The sequence below is a fragment of the Berghia stephanieae genome, chromosome 2, assembly GCF_034508935.2.
Source record: "Berghia stephanieae isolate SIO BIC M18660-M18661 chromosome 2, UCSD_Bste_1.3, whole genome shotgun sequence".
NCBI classification, from domain to species: Eukaryota; Metazoa; Mollusca; class Gastropoda; order Nudibranchia; family Aeolidiidae; genus Berghia; species Berghia stephanieae.
The window spans coordinates 118,255,869-118,273,006 of NC_088361.1; the positions used below are offsets into that span (position 1 = coordinate 118,255,869).

Sequence of the window (17,138 nt, forward strand, 5' to 3'; positions counted from 1 at the left end):
GAAGTTGAATGTAACGATGAAGAAAAGTGTCATGGTAGTGACTTACGATGATGTGGCTTGAGAATGTTTCAGAAGTTTGAAGGAGAGAAATTGCATATAGAAATAAATGGAAGAAATTAATTATGTCCCACCACAGGAAAGTATAAAGAGAAGTTAAGAAAATATAAGCAAAATAATGCATTTTGAACAATGATCATTAATGTTTATTTTCTCACCAACTGAAAAATTAGTCAACACAACAAAAAATGTTTCTGATTTGCAGTTTAGTGTTGAACCTCTAATTGGTCTAAAACTCCCACTATGTATAAATATCAGAAAATGTAGACATATGGTCTATGGACTATTTTTCCATCTTGGCTATATGTAAAGTACCGGCAAATACTTATTTTGTAACCATTATATTAAGCTCTAGACTTCATATGAGGCAAATGACAATAAATGATTCATCTCATGTAATCACAGAGACTAGTTAAATCTTTTAAAATGTGCAGCTTTATGATCTTGCGGTATAATACTCGGTTTACAACCAGTAGGTCCCTGGTTAGAGTTCTGATCTGAGTGGTGCAAAGTTGAGTCCCTGAGAAGTTGAGTCCCTTTGTATTGCACTTTGAGCACATTTTAGTGTACATTGCTTTATATAAAAGCTCAAGTTTTTGTTTTTCAAGAGATGTTTATTTTCAATTCGTTTTATTCTCTTGATTACAATTGAGATGAAAGTGTAGGTACCTTATCAATGTGTCCAAACTGACTATGGAGGTCTTGACACAAGTTAAGCAACAGTTGAGGCAAAGATTTACTTTTCCCTCCTGTTAAGAGAGATGATATTAGCTGCTTGCAACAGGAGGCATCCTCTGAGTGAAAAAGAAAAAAGAAAGGTAAAACTCAACACACTATATTTGTTTTGTTGGGTTTTTAAAAAAAAAGTTTTACAATGCTTGCATGACTTTTAGGTCTTCTCAGCACCAATAAAAGGAAAAATGATGATAACGGGATAGTCAAACGATTTTAGTAAAACAAGAAGAATAGTTTTAACAGAAAAAAATAGAAGTGATACAAAGAGCAATCTATTCTAGTCTGAGACCTCTCTCAAAGTCATACACGACTCCTCACAAAAAGGCACACAGGTCTGACCCAGGCACAGCATGACATGAACACAAACAGATGGTCTCATTCCAGAACAAAGTCAGGTGGATACCATGTTGCTAGAAGCTGTGGACTGTATAAACTAATGTACAGAAATGACTATAACATCTTCAAGAAAGAACCTTTTGAAACTCTTTTTTCAAAAAATAGTCATTTTGGTATTTGGATCTTTTTTTGGAAGCTGTTATATTCATTTTTGTATATTAAACTCGAATGGAAGGGACAAATGATACAGTGGAGATCAGAGACCAATATAAATCTCCCTGACCAAGAAGGCTAACGTTCCCCTGCCCTTATAGACTTCCACCCCCAACAATTTTAACCACCTCTCTAATATTTTATGAGATAAGCCGAGGATGTATTTATAACATCAACAATGTATCTACTATTCTTTTTTGTTCAGCTAAAAGAAGTTATGTGCCACAATTATGAATTTTAAACATATTTAGCGGTAATTAAAATTCGTGATTTCAGAGGGTTATAAAGAAACCTGTAAGTCTGGGGAATCTCCGAATATGCCTTAATTTGTTAAACATTGTGAAAGTTTGATACAATATATTATATATTGGATTTATTTCAACTCTCAATTACTCCATGAGCAAATTGCTGTTTTTATCTTATCAATACAAAAAGCACTATATGGCTGATGAGCACTGCTGTCCTTTTTTGCCATGATAGACACAACTCAAATAACAAATTATGTGGGCTAAAAAAATATAAATAATGAATAACAATACCCTTCAAGCATCCTTTTAAAAATTAGTTATTACCACCTTCAATGTGACATGAAAATCCCTGATAAAGAAATAAGGATAGTGTCCACGACTGCTAGTGATTTAGCCAGTCTTTTCTTCAAAATAAGCAAAACAATTAATACATATTTAAAAAATTAATATTCTTAAAAAAATGTAAATTAACTAAACTTACCAACTGTCTCATCTGTTGCTACCTTTAATAGCCATGTACTGGTTTGCTGGGACTGCTCACTATGGCCAGGCAGATGAGAAGACAACTGATTAATGATAGACAATAGGGTTGACATTTCCTTCCAGTTTTGGTGATCATGGCTTTCATTCAGGATGGTTGCAACTAGACGCTGTGACAAAAGAACAATTGATTACTGAACAGTAGACAGAAAGAGACATTTCTTCAACTTTTCTCAAGGCTATCCATTCCACAAAAACAGCATAATGAAAAATGAATGAAAAAGTAGTCCTTCAGAGCCTTTAGGCCCATACAGCAGGAGTTTATCCCGGTTTCTATAGCATGAAACGGACAATAGCAATTGCTTGCTACCCTTTGGATAGGACACTAGTCTATCACAAAGTACTTTCCACCAAATCTAACAGACCCCGCTACAAAATTACTACTGGGTGAACAGTGGGCTTAGAAAAATCTCGACTCCACCCGGGATCGATCTCAGTCCCTTTGTGTGTGAAGCGAGTGCTCTACCAACTGAGCTATCCGGACCCCCAAAAAACAGCATAAAGAGTACCACAATTTTAAAAAATTAAACAACACTGCATGTAGGCAAGAAATTATTACAAGGTGGGTTTTACCCTCAGACCATCAAATATTTTAGACATCAACCAAAGTGACAATGTCAGCAGAACATGGCAAATTTATCCAGAAATCACAGTACCGTAACAGGAGGAATTACAATGTGTATAAAGGTCTGCAATGATCTGTAAAATGCCTTTTGCATATTTCGACATTGAATTAGAACTGAATCAAAGTAAGCAAAATTTTACATTAAAAATAACTATCCGTTTAGACTTGTGGTGTGACACTCGCCTTCAGACCTGAAGGTCCAAGGTTTGAGCATAGTTGAGTCCTTGGAAAAGGCTCTTTACTCAGATTCTCTCACTGTACTTGGGTGTAAAATGAATACCTGGCTTTAACACCGTTGTTTCTGTTGGACAAATACCACCTAACAGGCATCATGTCTCGTCCTACATATTAAGTGTTGGTGTTGGTTAAGGATCCTTTGTAAAGCGCTGTGCACGACATAAATGCTCATGTTTGGTTTTCTTTTTTCTTGTGACCTCATGGGTTAACTATGATTCCTCTTGAATAAAATACGGACCATGCCGTCTTTAAGACGCCGTCATAAAGCATAGTTCGGACTAAGGCACGATAATTGTCTCTTACTGTCACCAGCATCTGATTTTATATTAACATCTGTTCTTAACAAGAAAAAGACTTACATACAAAAAAGGACAGCTACCATAACTTACCTGTACTTTTTTTATATGTGAGTGCACTTTCTCAATGATTTGCTCTGACCTTACATATTCTTTTTCATCCTCTTCCATATCCTTTTCTGCCAAATCCAAGTGAAAAAAGTGGTATGAGCTAAAACTAAAACTTTAAGGAAATAAATACGATGTTCATACAAAAGAAATCAATTCCAGTATTTACTTTTTTAGACACAGTGTGCTTTTGCATTACTCTCCTGACTCGTCAATAAAAAAAAGAATTTATAAAAAATTATTTTTAAATACAATTAAATGGTGCATTCTTACTTTGACAAACTTTTGAGTTTCTTTCAAGTAAAAAATTATGGTGCAAAATCACATGACAGAAAAGATTCATCACCATCATCCAATGTGCACGTATTGCTTAAATTTAAATGATTGGATAGGATTATTAATAATTAAGTCATATTTACCAGATATTTTTCATCCCACTCTATGTATAATTGCATACACGTGTGTGTCGTTGTGCGCGCATGTGTGCACGCATTTGTATACATATGTGTGTGTCCTCGTGTCCACCAATTTTTAGAATGATGTTTTACATCAGTGAAATTTGTGTGTCTTGAGCTGTTTTGTCAACAAGATTGGGGGCTATATAAATTAACTTTTTTATCATCATCATCATTATTATTATTATTATTATTATTATTATTATTATTATTATTATTATTATTATTATTATCGTTATTATTATCATTATTAGTGTGATTACAATTATTATTATGAGCTTGATTTAACATAGCTGTAATGCGTTGGTTTGAGAGTATTTCCATTACAACAATGAGCTCATAACAATTTTGGGTTATGTACATGTCATCCTCACCTAAATGTGACAAGCAGTGGAAGATGGCTTGATCTCCTCTGGACGATGCAGCTGTTATAACCTGACTAAGGGCTTCCAGACATTGGGATGTAGCATTCTTCTCACGGTCACTTGCAGCATCATTTGCAATTTGATTCTCCACATAGTGAAGATAGAAAAGTCTACAAAAAGATCATATAATAGTAACTTAATCAAAATTTGTAAGTTTCATGAGATGCCAGTAAAAAAAGCACTGACAACAAATGAGCTGATCTCAAATGACTAGTATTGTTTCATACATCCTTTTACATTATTGATGGGAACAAAAAAAAAGTGTTGGGTGCAAATTGCATATTTGATTTCGTTTAACCTTGATTTGTGAAGATAATTTTTTTTATTGCATTAAAAGTAAAGCACAAATTTTACTTCAATATCTTATGCCCCATATTTTATGGTTGATTTTAAATCGTCAAAATACTTAACTATTTAACTTAAAATTTCATATTGTTTTTGTCTCTTTAAGTGTGTGTGTGTCTGTGTATTACATTCCTGTTGTTAGAAGAATGTGTGTGTGTGTGTGTGTGTGTGTGTGTGTGTGTGCATGTGAGAGAGAGAGAGAGAGAGAGAGAGAGAGAGAGAGAGAGAGAGAGAGAGAGAGAGAGAGAGAGAGAGGGAGGGAGACAGACAGACAGACCGTCAGAGAAATAGAAAGACGGCAGATAGGTTTTTGGCTCTTTAAGCGTGTGTGTGTCTGTGTGTATTACATTCTTGTTGTTAGAAGAATGTGTGTGTATGTGTATATGTGTGTGAGAGGGAGAGAGAGAGAGAGATAGAGAGAGAGAGAGAGAGAGAGAGAGAGAGAGGGGGGAGGGAGAGAGGGAGAGAGAGAGGGAGACAGACAGATAGTCAGAGAAATAGAAAGATAGGTAGACAGAGAGAGAGAGAGAGAGAGAGAGACAGAGAGAGAGAGAGAGAGAGAGGTGAAAGTGGTTGTACTTCTAGGATTATACTACTTGGTCCATCAATTGTAAAGAATGCGCATAGCTTTAATCTAAATGGGAGAGAGAGTTTTAGAAATAATCTTAACATTATCATCATCATCATCATCATCATCATCGTCGACATCGTCGTTGTCATCATCATTATAATTATAATTACAGTGGAATCTAGTCCCATATTTTTCCTTATATGAGCCAGGTAATCAGTCTGGTTAAATGAACACAAATCTGTCTTGGTCCAATTAAAATAAACTGTTCTTTGTCATAGTAACCTTAATTCCCAATCACCATGCACTGACTTCCAAACGTTTTTTACCAAAAACATGTAAGCGAGAGAGCCTACTTTCATCGCACTGTTTCCATTATTACAAGGAAAGCTTAAAGAAAAAATAAACAATTTGCAGAATAAAATAACTAGCAAGAAATAATGAAATCAATCACAACATTGAAACAAAGACTGCAAATGTTTGTAAGCTGTGTTAATCACTAACGGACAATTGCATGCATTACTAAAAATGGCACAGAAATCATTGGTCTTCAATAATTTTCTTGGGAAAAGGGTTTGATAAAATTGCTATAAGCTTTACCCCTTAGATTAGATGGAAATAAACATTTTCAAAACATAATTTTCACTGACTGTTTTTTATTGTATATAAAATTAGTTTTTCGATTGAGGGGCAGCCTGGCTGAGCAGTCATTGCTTCATACCCGAAAGGTAAGAGTTTGAATAGCTGCTGCGCTGTGTGGCCTTGAGCTAATCACCTTGCCCTAGTTCAGTTTGCAGCGCTGAACTGTGGCTGACACCTGGGTTATTCAAGTCTTCCCTTGGAATAGGCCATAAATACAAATTTCCCCACGGGATGAATAAAGGGAATTTATTTATTATCATTTATTTATTTATTGTTATTATCATTTATTAGTGAGCTCATTAAAAAAACAAAAAAACACTCAAAATTGTGGTTCTTTTTATCTTTTGAAAGACCCTACGTATGGTAGTTTTTCATATGAACTTAATTCATAGCATTTGTCTTATTATCCTCACCGGCCCAAAGTGCAGCAGTTTTTTAACACTTTTTCATCTCGTCTAAGTTCCCCTTCCGGATATCCTTTGCTAGCCACTTGTTCTAATTTTTGAAGAGCGATTGAGACAAGGTGAGGAAAAAGGTCTTTACTTTGCCTCAGAATGTCAATACCCTCTTCATGTGCAGTATTATGATTGCTATAAAAAGAAAAAAAATTTAAGTAATCAATTTTTTAAATAATCAGATTTTCTTTGTAAGAAAAATAAAATATCATTTATAAAAGTAATAATCGTACAAAAATATAACTTAGGTACAGGAGAAAACAACTGTATAGATCACTCTTTGCAAAAATGCCAAAAACATATAACACTGCTTACTTTAACTAGATAAACTTTTTATTTTTCGACAAACTCCACCCAAGTTTTTCTCATATAAATATCAAATATTCAAGACCATTCAATTCTCAAACATGGTAGATAACATTCTGCGATCTTAACTGTATGCCTGTATTCTATTTTGTCATTCAAATGTAAAAATTCCACTTCTGTTGATCCTCTTTCTAATATATTTTGACTTAAGTCTGACAATCAATGAGCATAAACATTGGTTTGGTGGGTTGTATTTTTCTCCATTTTAATGGATTTTTTTTCCAGCTGATATTCATATAAATGTCCATATTAATGTCTGTTGTTGACTTTTATATATACTATTTTTCTTACTCGATGAAAGCCTTTAGTAAGTTAATGACACACTGGATAGACATAAGGCTCATCGCTGTCTTCGAGGAAGGTCTGCCTTTCTTTCCACCCAGCTTGTCTTTGATCATGGAGGCTAGTTTGGAGTAGCCAGAAAAGAGCTGATTGATTTGGGTACAACTCTCTGAGCTGAAAAAGTAAAGATTGTATCATCTTCCATATTAATATGTTTAAAATAGCAAAAACTCAGTATCCCATATTCTCTTCCACATTAATAAAAAAAATAGCAATAAGTCAATATCCCATATCCTCTTCCATATTAATTTTTAAAATAGCAATAAGTCAATATCTTATGAGATCAATAAGTCAATATCTCAAATCCTCTTCCATATTAATAAAAAAAAAAATAGCAATAAGTCAATATCTTATGAGATCAATAAGTCAATAACTCAAATCCTCTTCCATTTTAATAAAAAAAAAAAGCAATAAGTCAATATCTTATATGATCAATAAGTCAATATCTCAAATCCTCTTTCATATTAATAATAAGATAGCAATAAGTCAATATCATGTAGTCTCTCACACTTTACCTGAAATTTCCAGTTTCTGCGACATACTCTATGAGAATTTCATAGATCCCAAGCAGATGAATGGCAAAAATGTTATTCTTCATCCCAACACTATTTGTGAGACTGAAATCGGAACTTTTATCCTGATGAGAAAAAAAAAAGATAAAATTCTTACCAAATTTCAAAGACAAGAATTAAAAAATACAGGATTCCAATAAATCTTTAATTCCAGACAAAAAAAAAAAGGTTAGGATTATAAATTGAGATATCTTGTCAATGATTATTTAAAGTTTTGTTCAGTTAAACATTCCAGTCTATTTCAGTTACTGTTTTCATGAAACGACCTAAACAGTGAAGGTCACATTTTTTCACTGTGATCGCATTACATTGTTTCAAAATACTGTTGAAAATTGTCCAAATAATTGTCTTGCAATCGAAGTTTTGTATTGAAAGAATTATTTAAGAAATTTAGAGTATGATTCTGCATCATCATTGTACGCATATAAAAACAAGGATGAAATGAAAGTAACTTCTTTTGAAGGAAAATGCTATGCTTGAGGAAATGGCCTTGTCAAATCAGCTCAAAGCAAAGATTTTGCATTACTGGATACACCACATCTGGCTCTCTGCTGAAGCTGATTTTTATCTGAATAGCAGCATCAACCAACGTTCAAACATCTATTGGGATACGAGTAGACCAGATTCAGTGAGCCAGAGACCATTGCACAGTTCAAAAGTCACTGTGTGGTGTGCCATGAACAGCACTTCCATCATTGGGCCATTCTTTTTTCAGGACGACAATGGACACATAGTTAGCATAACTCAATTGAACTATAGAGGAACTGTCGAAAAATTTATTCAATGTTAGAAAAAGAAAAAAAGTTAACAAGGATAAAGAATGGTTCCAACAAGATGGGGCCACGCCTTTATACAGCTATTGTAACCATCAATTCTATACAGGATTACTTTGGTAATCGTGTAATTTCAAGACACATTGAAAACATCTGGTCTCATCATTCTCCAAACTTAAATCCCATAGACTTCTTTTTGTGGGGATATTTGAAAAATAAAGTGTATGAAAACTCACCTAAAATCATTATGGAACTAAATAATGAAATCAGACGTGTCATTCAGAAAATTTCTACTGATGTGTGCCAGCGAACGTTGGACAATTTTGTGAAATGCGTGGACATTTTTTTATTTGAATCGAAATGGGACCAATTTGAACATCGGCTAAAGTAAAATTAAACAGAAACAAAAATCAACTTAACAGCCCACATTATTAAAGGTATATTTTCTGCTTTTCTTTGGGTCATTGTTTACTCTGTGACTTTGAAAATCATTTCAACCATTGTGCTCAAAACTTTTCAAATTTGTGTTCAAAATGGTGTTTTCAGAAAAAAGCAGTATTTACTTACTGGACTGTTGAGTATTATTGAAATAAAAAAAGCAATATAAAATTATCACCAAACAAATCTTTAGAAGATGGCGGATCCTTTGATATGTGTTACATGATTCTGTGATAATATGCTGCTAAATACTTTTTTATCAAACATACTGCATTTTTTACTGCAGTTTAGGGAGGCAGGATTGGATTATTTTGATCAGTACTGATCCGCAACCCATTCCAGCTCGTGCCAGGGTCCACGTAGGGGCATTCTTCCCCGCCCGCCTCCTGGGCAACGGTTGGAGTATTCCGAAAGGAACTTTCTAACCGGCTGATGACACGAGTTTCTATGTGTCTGAGGTGACGGATGAAGGGAGGAATCAACCGCCGTGGCCAGATTGCCCTAGTTCACGCAATAAGCTGTGCTAGCCCCATGACGCTGGTGGGGTGAAGGGAAACTGTCACTCTACAAAGATACCCTCCTGGACTCCCAGCCTAGACACCATTAATGGGTGGACAGAGCTCATAGCCTTGGAAAGCAGTCTGTCTAGGAGAAGGAAAACTCCAACTTCAAACCACCACTGCCTTGTGGATCTGGGAAGATGAAAGGCTATGGAATCACATCCAGAGAATAAAGAACCGTTGAAGTCGGAGTCGCAGAGCCGAAAGGCGCAAATAGTCTGGAGAGGGAAACCAACCCAAAAATTAATGTGACACGCATCCTCCTCACAATGAAGGACAACAAAACTGCCGGACGATATGGCGCGAAGTCTGGGGATTCCCGCCGGACGGACCTAGCGTCGAGCCCTGATAAACAGGGTTCACCCAAGCGATCTGGTGGTACCTTGCCCTCCTACTGTGGAACCAGGGTAGGAGATGCAAGGTTACGGACTACTGGAACTATCAAATTGCTACAATGGAATGCAGAAGGGATACAACATAAAAAGACTGCCCTCTCCAAGTTTCTTCAGGATGAGAAGATAGATATTGCCTGCATACAGGAGATACACCTCACAGAAAACATTAGGTGTTCAATAAGGGGATATCAACATTTTAGGAAAGACAGAAAAGAACGGAACAAAGGTGGAGTAATCATCTTCGTCAGAAATGACATAGCGACAAATGAAATAACGACAGATGAATCTGTTGAAATATTGGCTGTAAAAATTACCAAAAACAAATTGCAATACACAATATATAACTGTTACAGCCCACCATCTGAGAATCTGCCAATTGAAAACATAAGAAGTGAAGAAGAACAGTTCATTGTTGTGGGAGACTTCAATAGCCACTCCCCAAGCTGGGGATACAATGACTTAGACAGAAAAGGTGAAACCCTTGAAAATTGGCTTACAGACAGTAAGCTTCAAATTGTCAGAAATGAAGATGACCCAGATACATACTTCTCAAGAGCATGGAAGACAACATCAACTCCAGACCTAACTCTCATATCTGAAGATCTCACCGTAAAAGTCAGTAAACAGATAAAGGAACAACTGGCAGGAAGTGATCATCGTCCCATTCTGGTTGAAATAACTGAAGAATATGCAAAAGACAGAAAGGCACCACCTCCAAGATGGAATTATAAAAAAGCAGACTGGACTCTGTTTTCAAAGTTGACTGATAGTTATACAAAAGAGATAAACTGTAAAACAAGGAATGTAGAAAAATCAGCCAAAGCTTTCACAAAATCAATCATGAAAGCTGCAAAAGAATCAATCCCCAGAGGATCAAGAAAGGACTACTGTCCAGGATGGACTGAAAAATTAGGAAGTCTCAACAGCCAAGTCACTGAACACAGAAAAAAAGCAGAGAGAGAGCCAAATGATGAGAATATGGAAATTTACAAAGAGGCTGAAAAAACTCTCAGGAAAGAAATAATAAAAGCAAAACAGGAAGCATGGCATGAAAAAACCAGACAACTTGACTACGACAGAGACGGAAGAAAGTTATGGAACCTAACCAAAGCTCTAAGTGGACAAGAAAACAGATATGCTGCACCATCAGTAGAAGATGATCAGGGGGGGATTCTCAACAAAAAACAAGCAGCAAACTGTTTTATGAAGCAGTACTCAAGTGTTGGGAGTATACAGATTAGAAAAGAACGAAAACGAGAAGTCCACAAAGAATTGAGAAAACACAAGGATACACCCAAAGAATCCACAGATGATGTCATGTTCAGTTCGATTAAAAAAGAAGAAGTAGAAATTGCCTTGAAATCTCTAAAAACGAACAAATCACCAGGTCCAGATGATGTTAGTAATGACATGTTGAAACACCTAGGAACCCTCACAAAGAGGAAAATGAAACAACTGTTCAATGCAAGTTGGAAACAGGGTAAACTTCCGCTCAAATGGAAACAGGCAACCATGATACCAATAAAGAAGGATGGCAAGCCAAAAAATAAACCCGAAAGTTACCGACCAATAAGTTTGACAAGCTGCTTGGGTAAACTGATGGAGAGAATTGTTAATCGCCGTCTCCAATGGTATTTAGAAAGCAATAAGTTGATATCAGATGAACAGGCTGGTTTCAGACAATTTCGCTGCACAGAGGACCAGATAACATACATCTCGCAGCTGATCGAAAATGGTTACCAAGAAAAAAAACACACAGTCACAGTTTGGGTGGATATGGAAAAGGCATTTGACAAAGTCTGGACAAAAGGACTACTTCTCAAACTTAAGAAAGCCAACGTTTCACACAACATGTTTGCATGGATTAAAGATTACCTCACAAATCGAAAAGCAAGAGTCCAATCTCAAAACTCTAAAAGCAAGCTAACGAACATGACAAATGGAGTACCACAAGGCGGGGTTCTCTCACCAACCCTCTTTGTCGTTTTTATCAATGACATCTGCGAAACCAAATGCAGAGGAGTAAAAGCAGCCATGTATGCAGATGACCTTGCACTGATATGCACTGAAAGAAATATTGGTACCGCAAAGGCCAGGATACAGATGACTCTTGATGCTTTGAGCAAATGGACAAAAGACTGGGGTATGAGAGTAAATGCTGATAAAACCACATACACAACATTCAGCTTATCAACCAAAAAGCAATCTATGCGATTAACTTTGGATGGAAAGATTCTGAGAGAAGACCTTATGCCTAAGTATTTAGGAGTGAAATTTGACCCTCGACTCACTTGGAAACATCAAATAGATGAAAGTCAACAGAAAGGGTACAAGAGAATGCAGCTTCTCCGAAAACTTGCTGGAACGCAATGGGGAGCAAACTCAAAAGTCCTGAAGAAGACATATCTTGGATATGTAAGACCTGCAATAGACTATGCCATATCGGCATGGGGAACGTGCTCACAGGCTCAATTTCAAAAGGTTGAAAAAGTCCAAAACCAATGCCTACGCGTGATCACTGGAGCAATGAAAACAACACCAATTCACAAGATGGAAACCCACACAGGAATAAAACCTCTCAAAGAACAACGAAATTTAAAAATAATGACACAATTCTCAAAGATAAAATTCATGGAATCCCAACCACTGCATCCAAGTACAATGGAAAAGAAAGAGAATCGACTCAAAAGGGAAAACTTCATCGCCTTGGGACAAAAACTAGAGAGCAAATATAAAGTGACACCAAAGGAAGATATTGCCCAAATCAATGTCCCAAATCTCAAACCACCACCGTGGAAAAAGAAACAAAAATCCATAACCATCAACAAGAAAAACATTCGAAGCAATAATGACAATGCTCAAACCCTAAAGATGATCGATAAAAAGTACCCAATGACCAACTGGATAAGAGTTTATACAGATGGCTCAGTTTCCGGCCCCCTCATGAATGGAGGTGCTGGTGCACTCATACACTAGACAGATAAAACAGAAACAAAAATATCTGTATCAGTGGGTTCAATGTGCACAAGTACTAAAACTGAAGAAAAAGCCATCCTCAATGCAACAAAAGAACTATCCAGAGATCACAGACTATACGGGAAAAATGTGGTTTACTTGACAGACTCTGATGATGCTCTCCGGTCTATTGAAAATTACCAGGACTCTGAAGCCGCACACACTGTGGAGGCCCTTGAGGGCTTATCTGATAAAACAGGAAAAATTGTGCTGCAGTGGATTCCAAGTCATGTAGGTATATATGGAAATGAAATTGCCGATCAACTGGCCAAAGAAGGAGCCCAAAAGGAACAACCGAAGTCGTCAATCACTTACCATCAGCAAAAGAAAATAATAAAGTTAAAAATAGACAAAGAAAGGAATGACACACACCTGGAACACAACAAGCAGGATCCAATCCATGCCATTCAGCGAAGTAGCCAAGTCACTCTATTCCGCCTCCGAACAGGACACAATAGACTAAGAGGACATATGTTTACAAAGCTAGGTATTGGAACAACCCCTTATTGCCCATGTGGAACCGACCATGAAACCACTTTACATGTGCTTATGGATTGCCCATTATACAACGTGCAACGTTCGAACCACTGGGTCACCCCTACAACACTCAACACAAAGCTCTATGGCAAGGCTGAGGACCTAAAGCGGACCACAGACTTCATAGCAGATATCGGACTGCAGCCATAGATGTCCATCAGAGGAACGAAGAAGAAGAAGAAGAACTGCAGTTTAATTTAAGGCAAGACTGTTTACAAAAATTATAGATAAATTATTTTTTATCATGATAACTAATTAAACAATGAGGGAGAGAAAATGACAAACATGTGAATAAAAAAAAAAGGGATAACAAAAGGGGGCACAAACATTTTGAAGAAATATCAATCAAAAATGTAGGAAATCATGATAAAAGGGATAAAACAAAGTAGAAAGAACAAAATACAAAAGAAACAAAATTTGAAAAAAGAAAAAACAAGTAAACAACTACTGACCAATTCAAAATCCTCCAAGCTAACATCAATCATTCTCTTCACCAAACTGGCAAGAATGGACTTAAGCTGAACAAAAGACAATTCTCTATTTTCTTCATCGTCGTCATCTTCATCCTCCATACCTGTCATTTGACTTGCTATGTCAATGCTTTTCCTCACACATTGTTGGGCACATCTCAGCAAATGAGACTAGCAGTTAAAATATAAACAAAGACAGACAAAATGAGACGAAGAGTTGATATATTAAAAGAATCGTGTGACCATTACTATCTATGAATAATGGAGTCATTGATTTCAACCTGACAGAATTCAACAATTCAATGACATATAAACCTCCACTAAAGCTGTAGGTCCATTAAAAAAAAATCTTATAAATTTCCATTGAGGTGACATCTATTATAAAATTACCAGATTAAAAAAAAAAACAAACCCAAAAAACAAGATTAATTATCATCTTACCAGGGGCTCAACAAGGTACACCTGTTCAGCTTGAATCTGAATGGTAGGCTCAAGACGAAGTGGAGGGCTAATTTCCTCGTTCTGTTCATAATATTTCTTCAACTACAGATAAACATAATAAATATCAAGATAACCTGCTATTTTCAAAAAGTAAAAGTTGAATAGAAATATTTGATATTTGTGTAATATTTAAGTTCAAAGAAAGAAGATAAAAAAGGAGATAAATAAATAGAAAGGAAAATTCATTTTTAAAACTCATGTGGCACAGATGTATTTCAAATATTTATCAAGAAAAGTGTTGTTGTTTAGAGACCTTAGATCATAAAAACACCAATGTTTTTTTCTCATAATTATGTTCTATAGGATTCGACTTACTACAGGTTGTGTCTTTTTTCCTGATATTGAACAAATCTCGTGGAGAATTACTTGTGAAATTAAGTTAATGATGGCATAAACTATAATTTTTAATTAATCAAAAATGGAAATCAATATATGCATCGCAATTAGTGAAGATGCAATACTATCCTTTGTCAATCTATTTTTAAAATTACATCTCTGATCTCTAAAAAGTCTGTCACAAGCAATAGTAAAACCATGCCATAAATAATGGTATTGTCAGAATATTAAAGTTTTCATAAGTATGGCCTAAATGATCCTTTGAACCAAGGCTGAATAATATTGGTTCAGCTTACCATCTTTTGCGTTGCCTTGCTGTGTTAATAAAAGATATGAGACTAAGGATGAAGGATAAATTCGAAAATGGCATAATTTAGGCTACATAAAAAAGCTTACCTGTGATAAAAGCATGTCCAACACAGGATTTCTCAGTTGTGAATTTCTATGGAGAACCTCATACAAGCCCTGAAATTTCATAACATAATACTTCATAGGTAATGAAATAGTGTACCGGTGAAGGAAAAAAAATTAAAAGATAAATAGTGACCCACCAGCTCAAAACAGTACTATGTCATAGTGATTTAGATACTAAACGTTGAATCAATTTTCTCATATATATGACCTGAGTTAAGTTTATATGTTTATTTTCTGGACAAAAGATGTAGTTTTTAAAAGTGACAAAAACTAAAATCAACATCTAAAGTCCCTCTTTGGCATGTAGGGGATGAAATGGCTGAATGGTTAAGACATTGCACAATAACCCAGAAGGTCCTAGGTTTGAGCCCCGCTTCAAGCACTTTCGGTTTTTCTTTGGGCAAGATTATTAACCTCCAATTTGCTCATCTTGGACAACATGGGTGATTCCTGTTGACATCAGACGTTTGTTTGGTGGGTAATCTATATTCCTTCATGGAATGACTAAGTGACAGCATCAGACGATAGCACTCGGAAATGTGTTATTTTTAAAAAAAATTTGGCACTTGGTGAATCCCAACATAATACCATTTAAAGATAATAAATATTATAATTGTAGGGGGCGATGCGGCCGAGTTGTTAAGGCATTGCACTGTGACTCGGATAGTTCCGGGTTCGAGCCCTACTTCAGGCACTTTCATTTTTTTTTCTTGGGAAATATTATTAACCCCTAATTTGCTCACTTGGACAACATGGGTGATTCCTGTTGACATCAGACACCTTGTTTGATGAATTATCTATATTCCTTCATGGAATGCCTAGGCAACAATATCTTATGATGTCGTGGTAGAAGGGCATAATTTAAAAAAGATTATAATTGTGACTTTCTGCCTCAGTTCAGTTTTATGTCAGGGTGAACCAGATGATGAAAAGAGTATCTATTGTTAAAACTATCAGAAAATGGCATTTTACTTTTTAGTTCCTTGAGAACTAATATTCCTTATTCTTAATAAAACGATAAATAAACAAACCTGAGCACAAAATATCATATTAATGACTACATAAATTCAGCTTTCACCATCTAAACCGTCTCGCCACAATACTATTTTGAGACATTGAATCACTATTAATAAAACTTGAAAATTAAAGTAACCAACAATCAGTCCCAAAAGTTGCTTTTAAAAAAAATATTTTGTTTTTGGAAGTGTTTTGTTTTTTTGATTCAATATCCAGGTAAGAAAGAAAGAGAGAAAGAAAGGAAGCTTGACTTTTACATAATGAATATCACATTATGAGAACAATTTGGCACCTGTAAAAAAAATTGCAATCTAATTTCAAAATATAACCATTTGTTTAAATTTGTAATCCATATTTTTGTTTTGCTTTCCTCTTTCTTGTAACACTACGTCTATATCACTGGACTGGAAAAAAAAGTAAAAATAAAGACTAGAGTTCGTCTTTTTGTCTTGTTTTGTCAGTGAGGTATAAAGAGTTTATAGAAGTAGAAATGGATGAGAGAGGGAAGGTAATGACGAGAATAAAATCCCTTTCAGTTTGAAAATAAATAAAAGGAAATTAGATAGATGTCGAAAATTAACAAAATAGGTATTAGAGTCTTCTTGACTAGTAAAGTGCATTCTGTCACACCTCTTACCCAATTAAATAAAAAAATAAACAACCTAGCACTGTTACCATTGGACATATGAAAGTGGTTTCTTTAAAAGCTTTCCATTAACTTCTTTTTACTCACCTGGTAGACATTAAGCCTTACATCTGCTTGCTGGGTGAAGCAACGTCGCAAATTGCCTAAAATCTCCAAACATAATGCTTCATTACTGGCAGAGTTATACTTGGCATGGACATCGACTTGAATCTGAAATGTACAAACAAAAAGTTTTGCTCACCAATGAAGCTTTATGTTGTTAGCATCAGCATGAATAAATTAGAACCATGAATCAACTCATTGCATTAGGTGTGATGACTATCTTATTACTACATCTGTGCCCAAGATGGAGAAGGAGTAACAACTCAGTTGTCAATGAGTTTCTGACATGGCCAAGACATTAGCAGATTATTGTATTAAAATAAGATTTCATGTCGATAGATTTGCAGAATACCTTGAACCATTTCATTT

The 17,138-nt window shown here is 35.5% G+C and overlaps 1 protein-coding gene across 2 annotated transcripts in view; it reads right to left on the reverse strand.

Moving 5' to 3' along the window:
* Positions 1–17,138, reverse strand: part of LOC144966393 (Fanconi anemia group I protein-like) — a 50,530-nt gene that overhangs the window by 10,181 nt on the left and 23,211 nt on the right. The window contains exons 16-26 of one of the 2 annotated variants that reach the window (XM_078902793.1): positions 16,755–16,877; positions 14,987–15,055; positions 14,195–14,296; positions 13,736–13,924; positions 7,509–7,630; positions 6,943–7,107; positions 6,244–6,420; positions 4,225–4,385; positions 3,381–3,466; positions 2,071–2,239; positions 727–851 (exon numbers count right to left, since the gene is read on the reverse strand). In XM_078902793.1, the coding sequence (XP_078758919.1) occupies positions 727–851; positions 2,071–2,239; positions 3,381–3,466; positions 4,225–4,385; positions 6,244–6,420; positions 6,943–7,107; positions 7,509–7,630; positions 13,736–13,924; positions 14,195–14,296; positions 14,987–15,055; positions 16,755–16,877 (1,488 nt within the window). The remainder of the gene's footprint in view (positions 1–726; positions 852–2,070; positions 2,240–3,380; positions 3,467–4,224; positions 4,386–6,243; positions 6,421–6,942; positions 7,108–7,508; positions 7,631–13,735; positions 13,925–14,194; positions 14,297–14,986; positions 15,056–16,754; positions 16,878–17,138) is intronic. The other variant, XM_078902794.1, reaches the window with a different exon arrangement.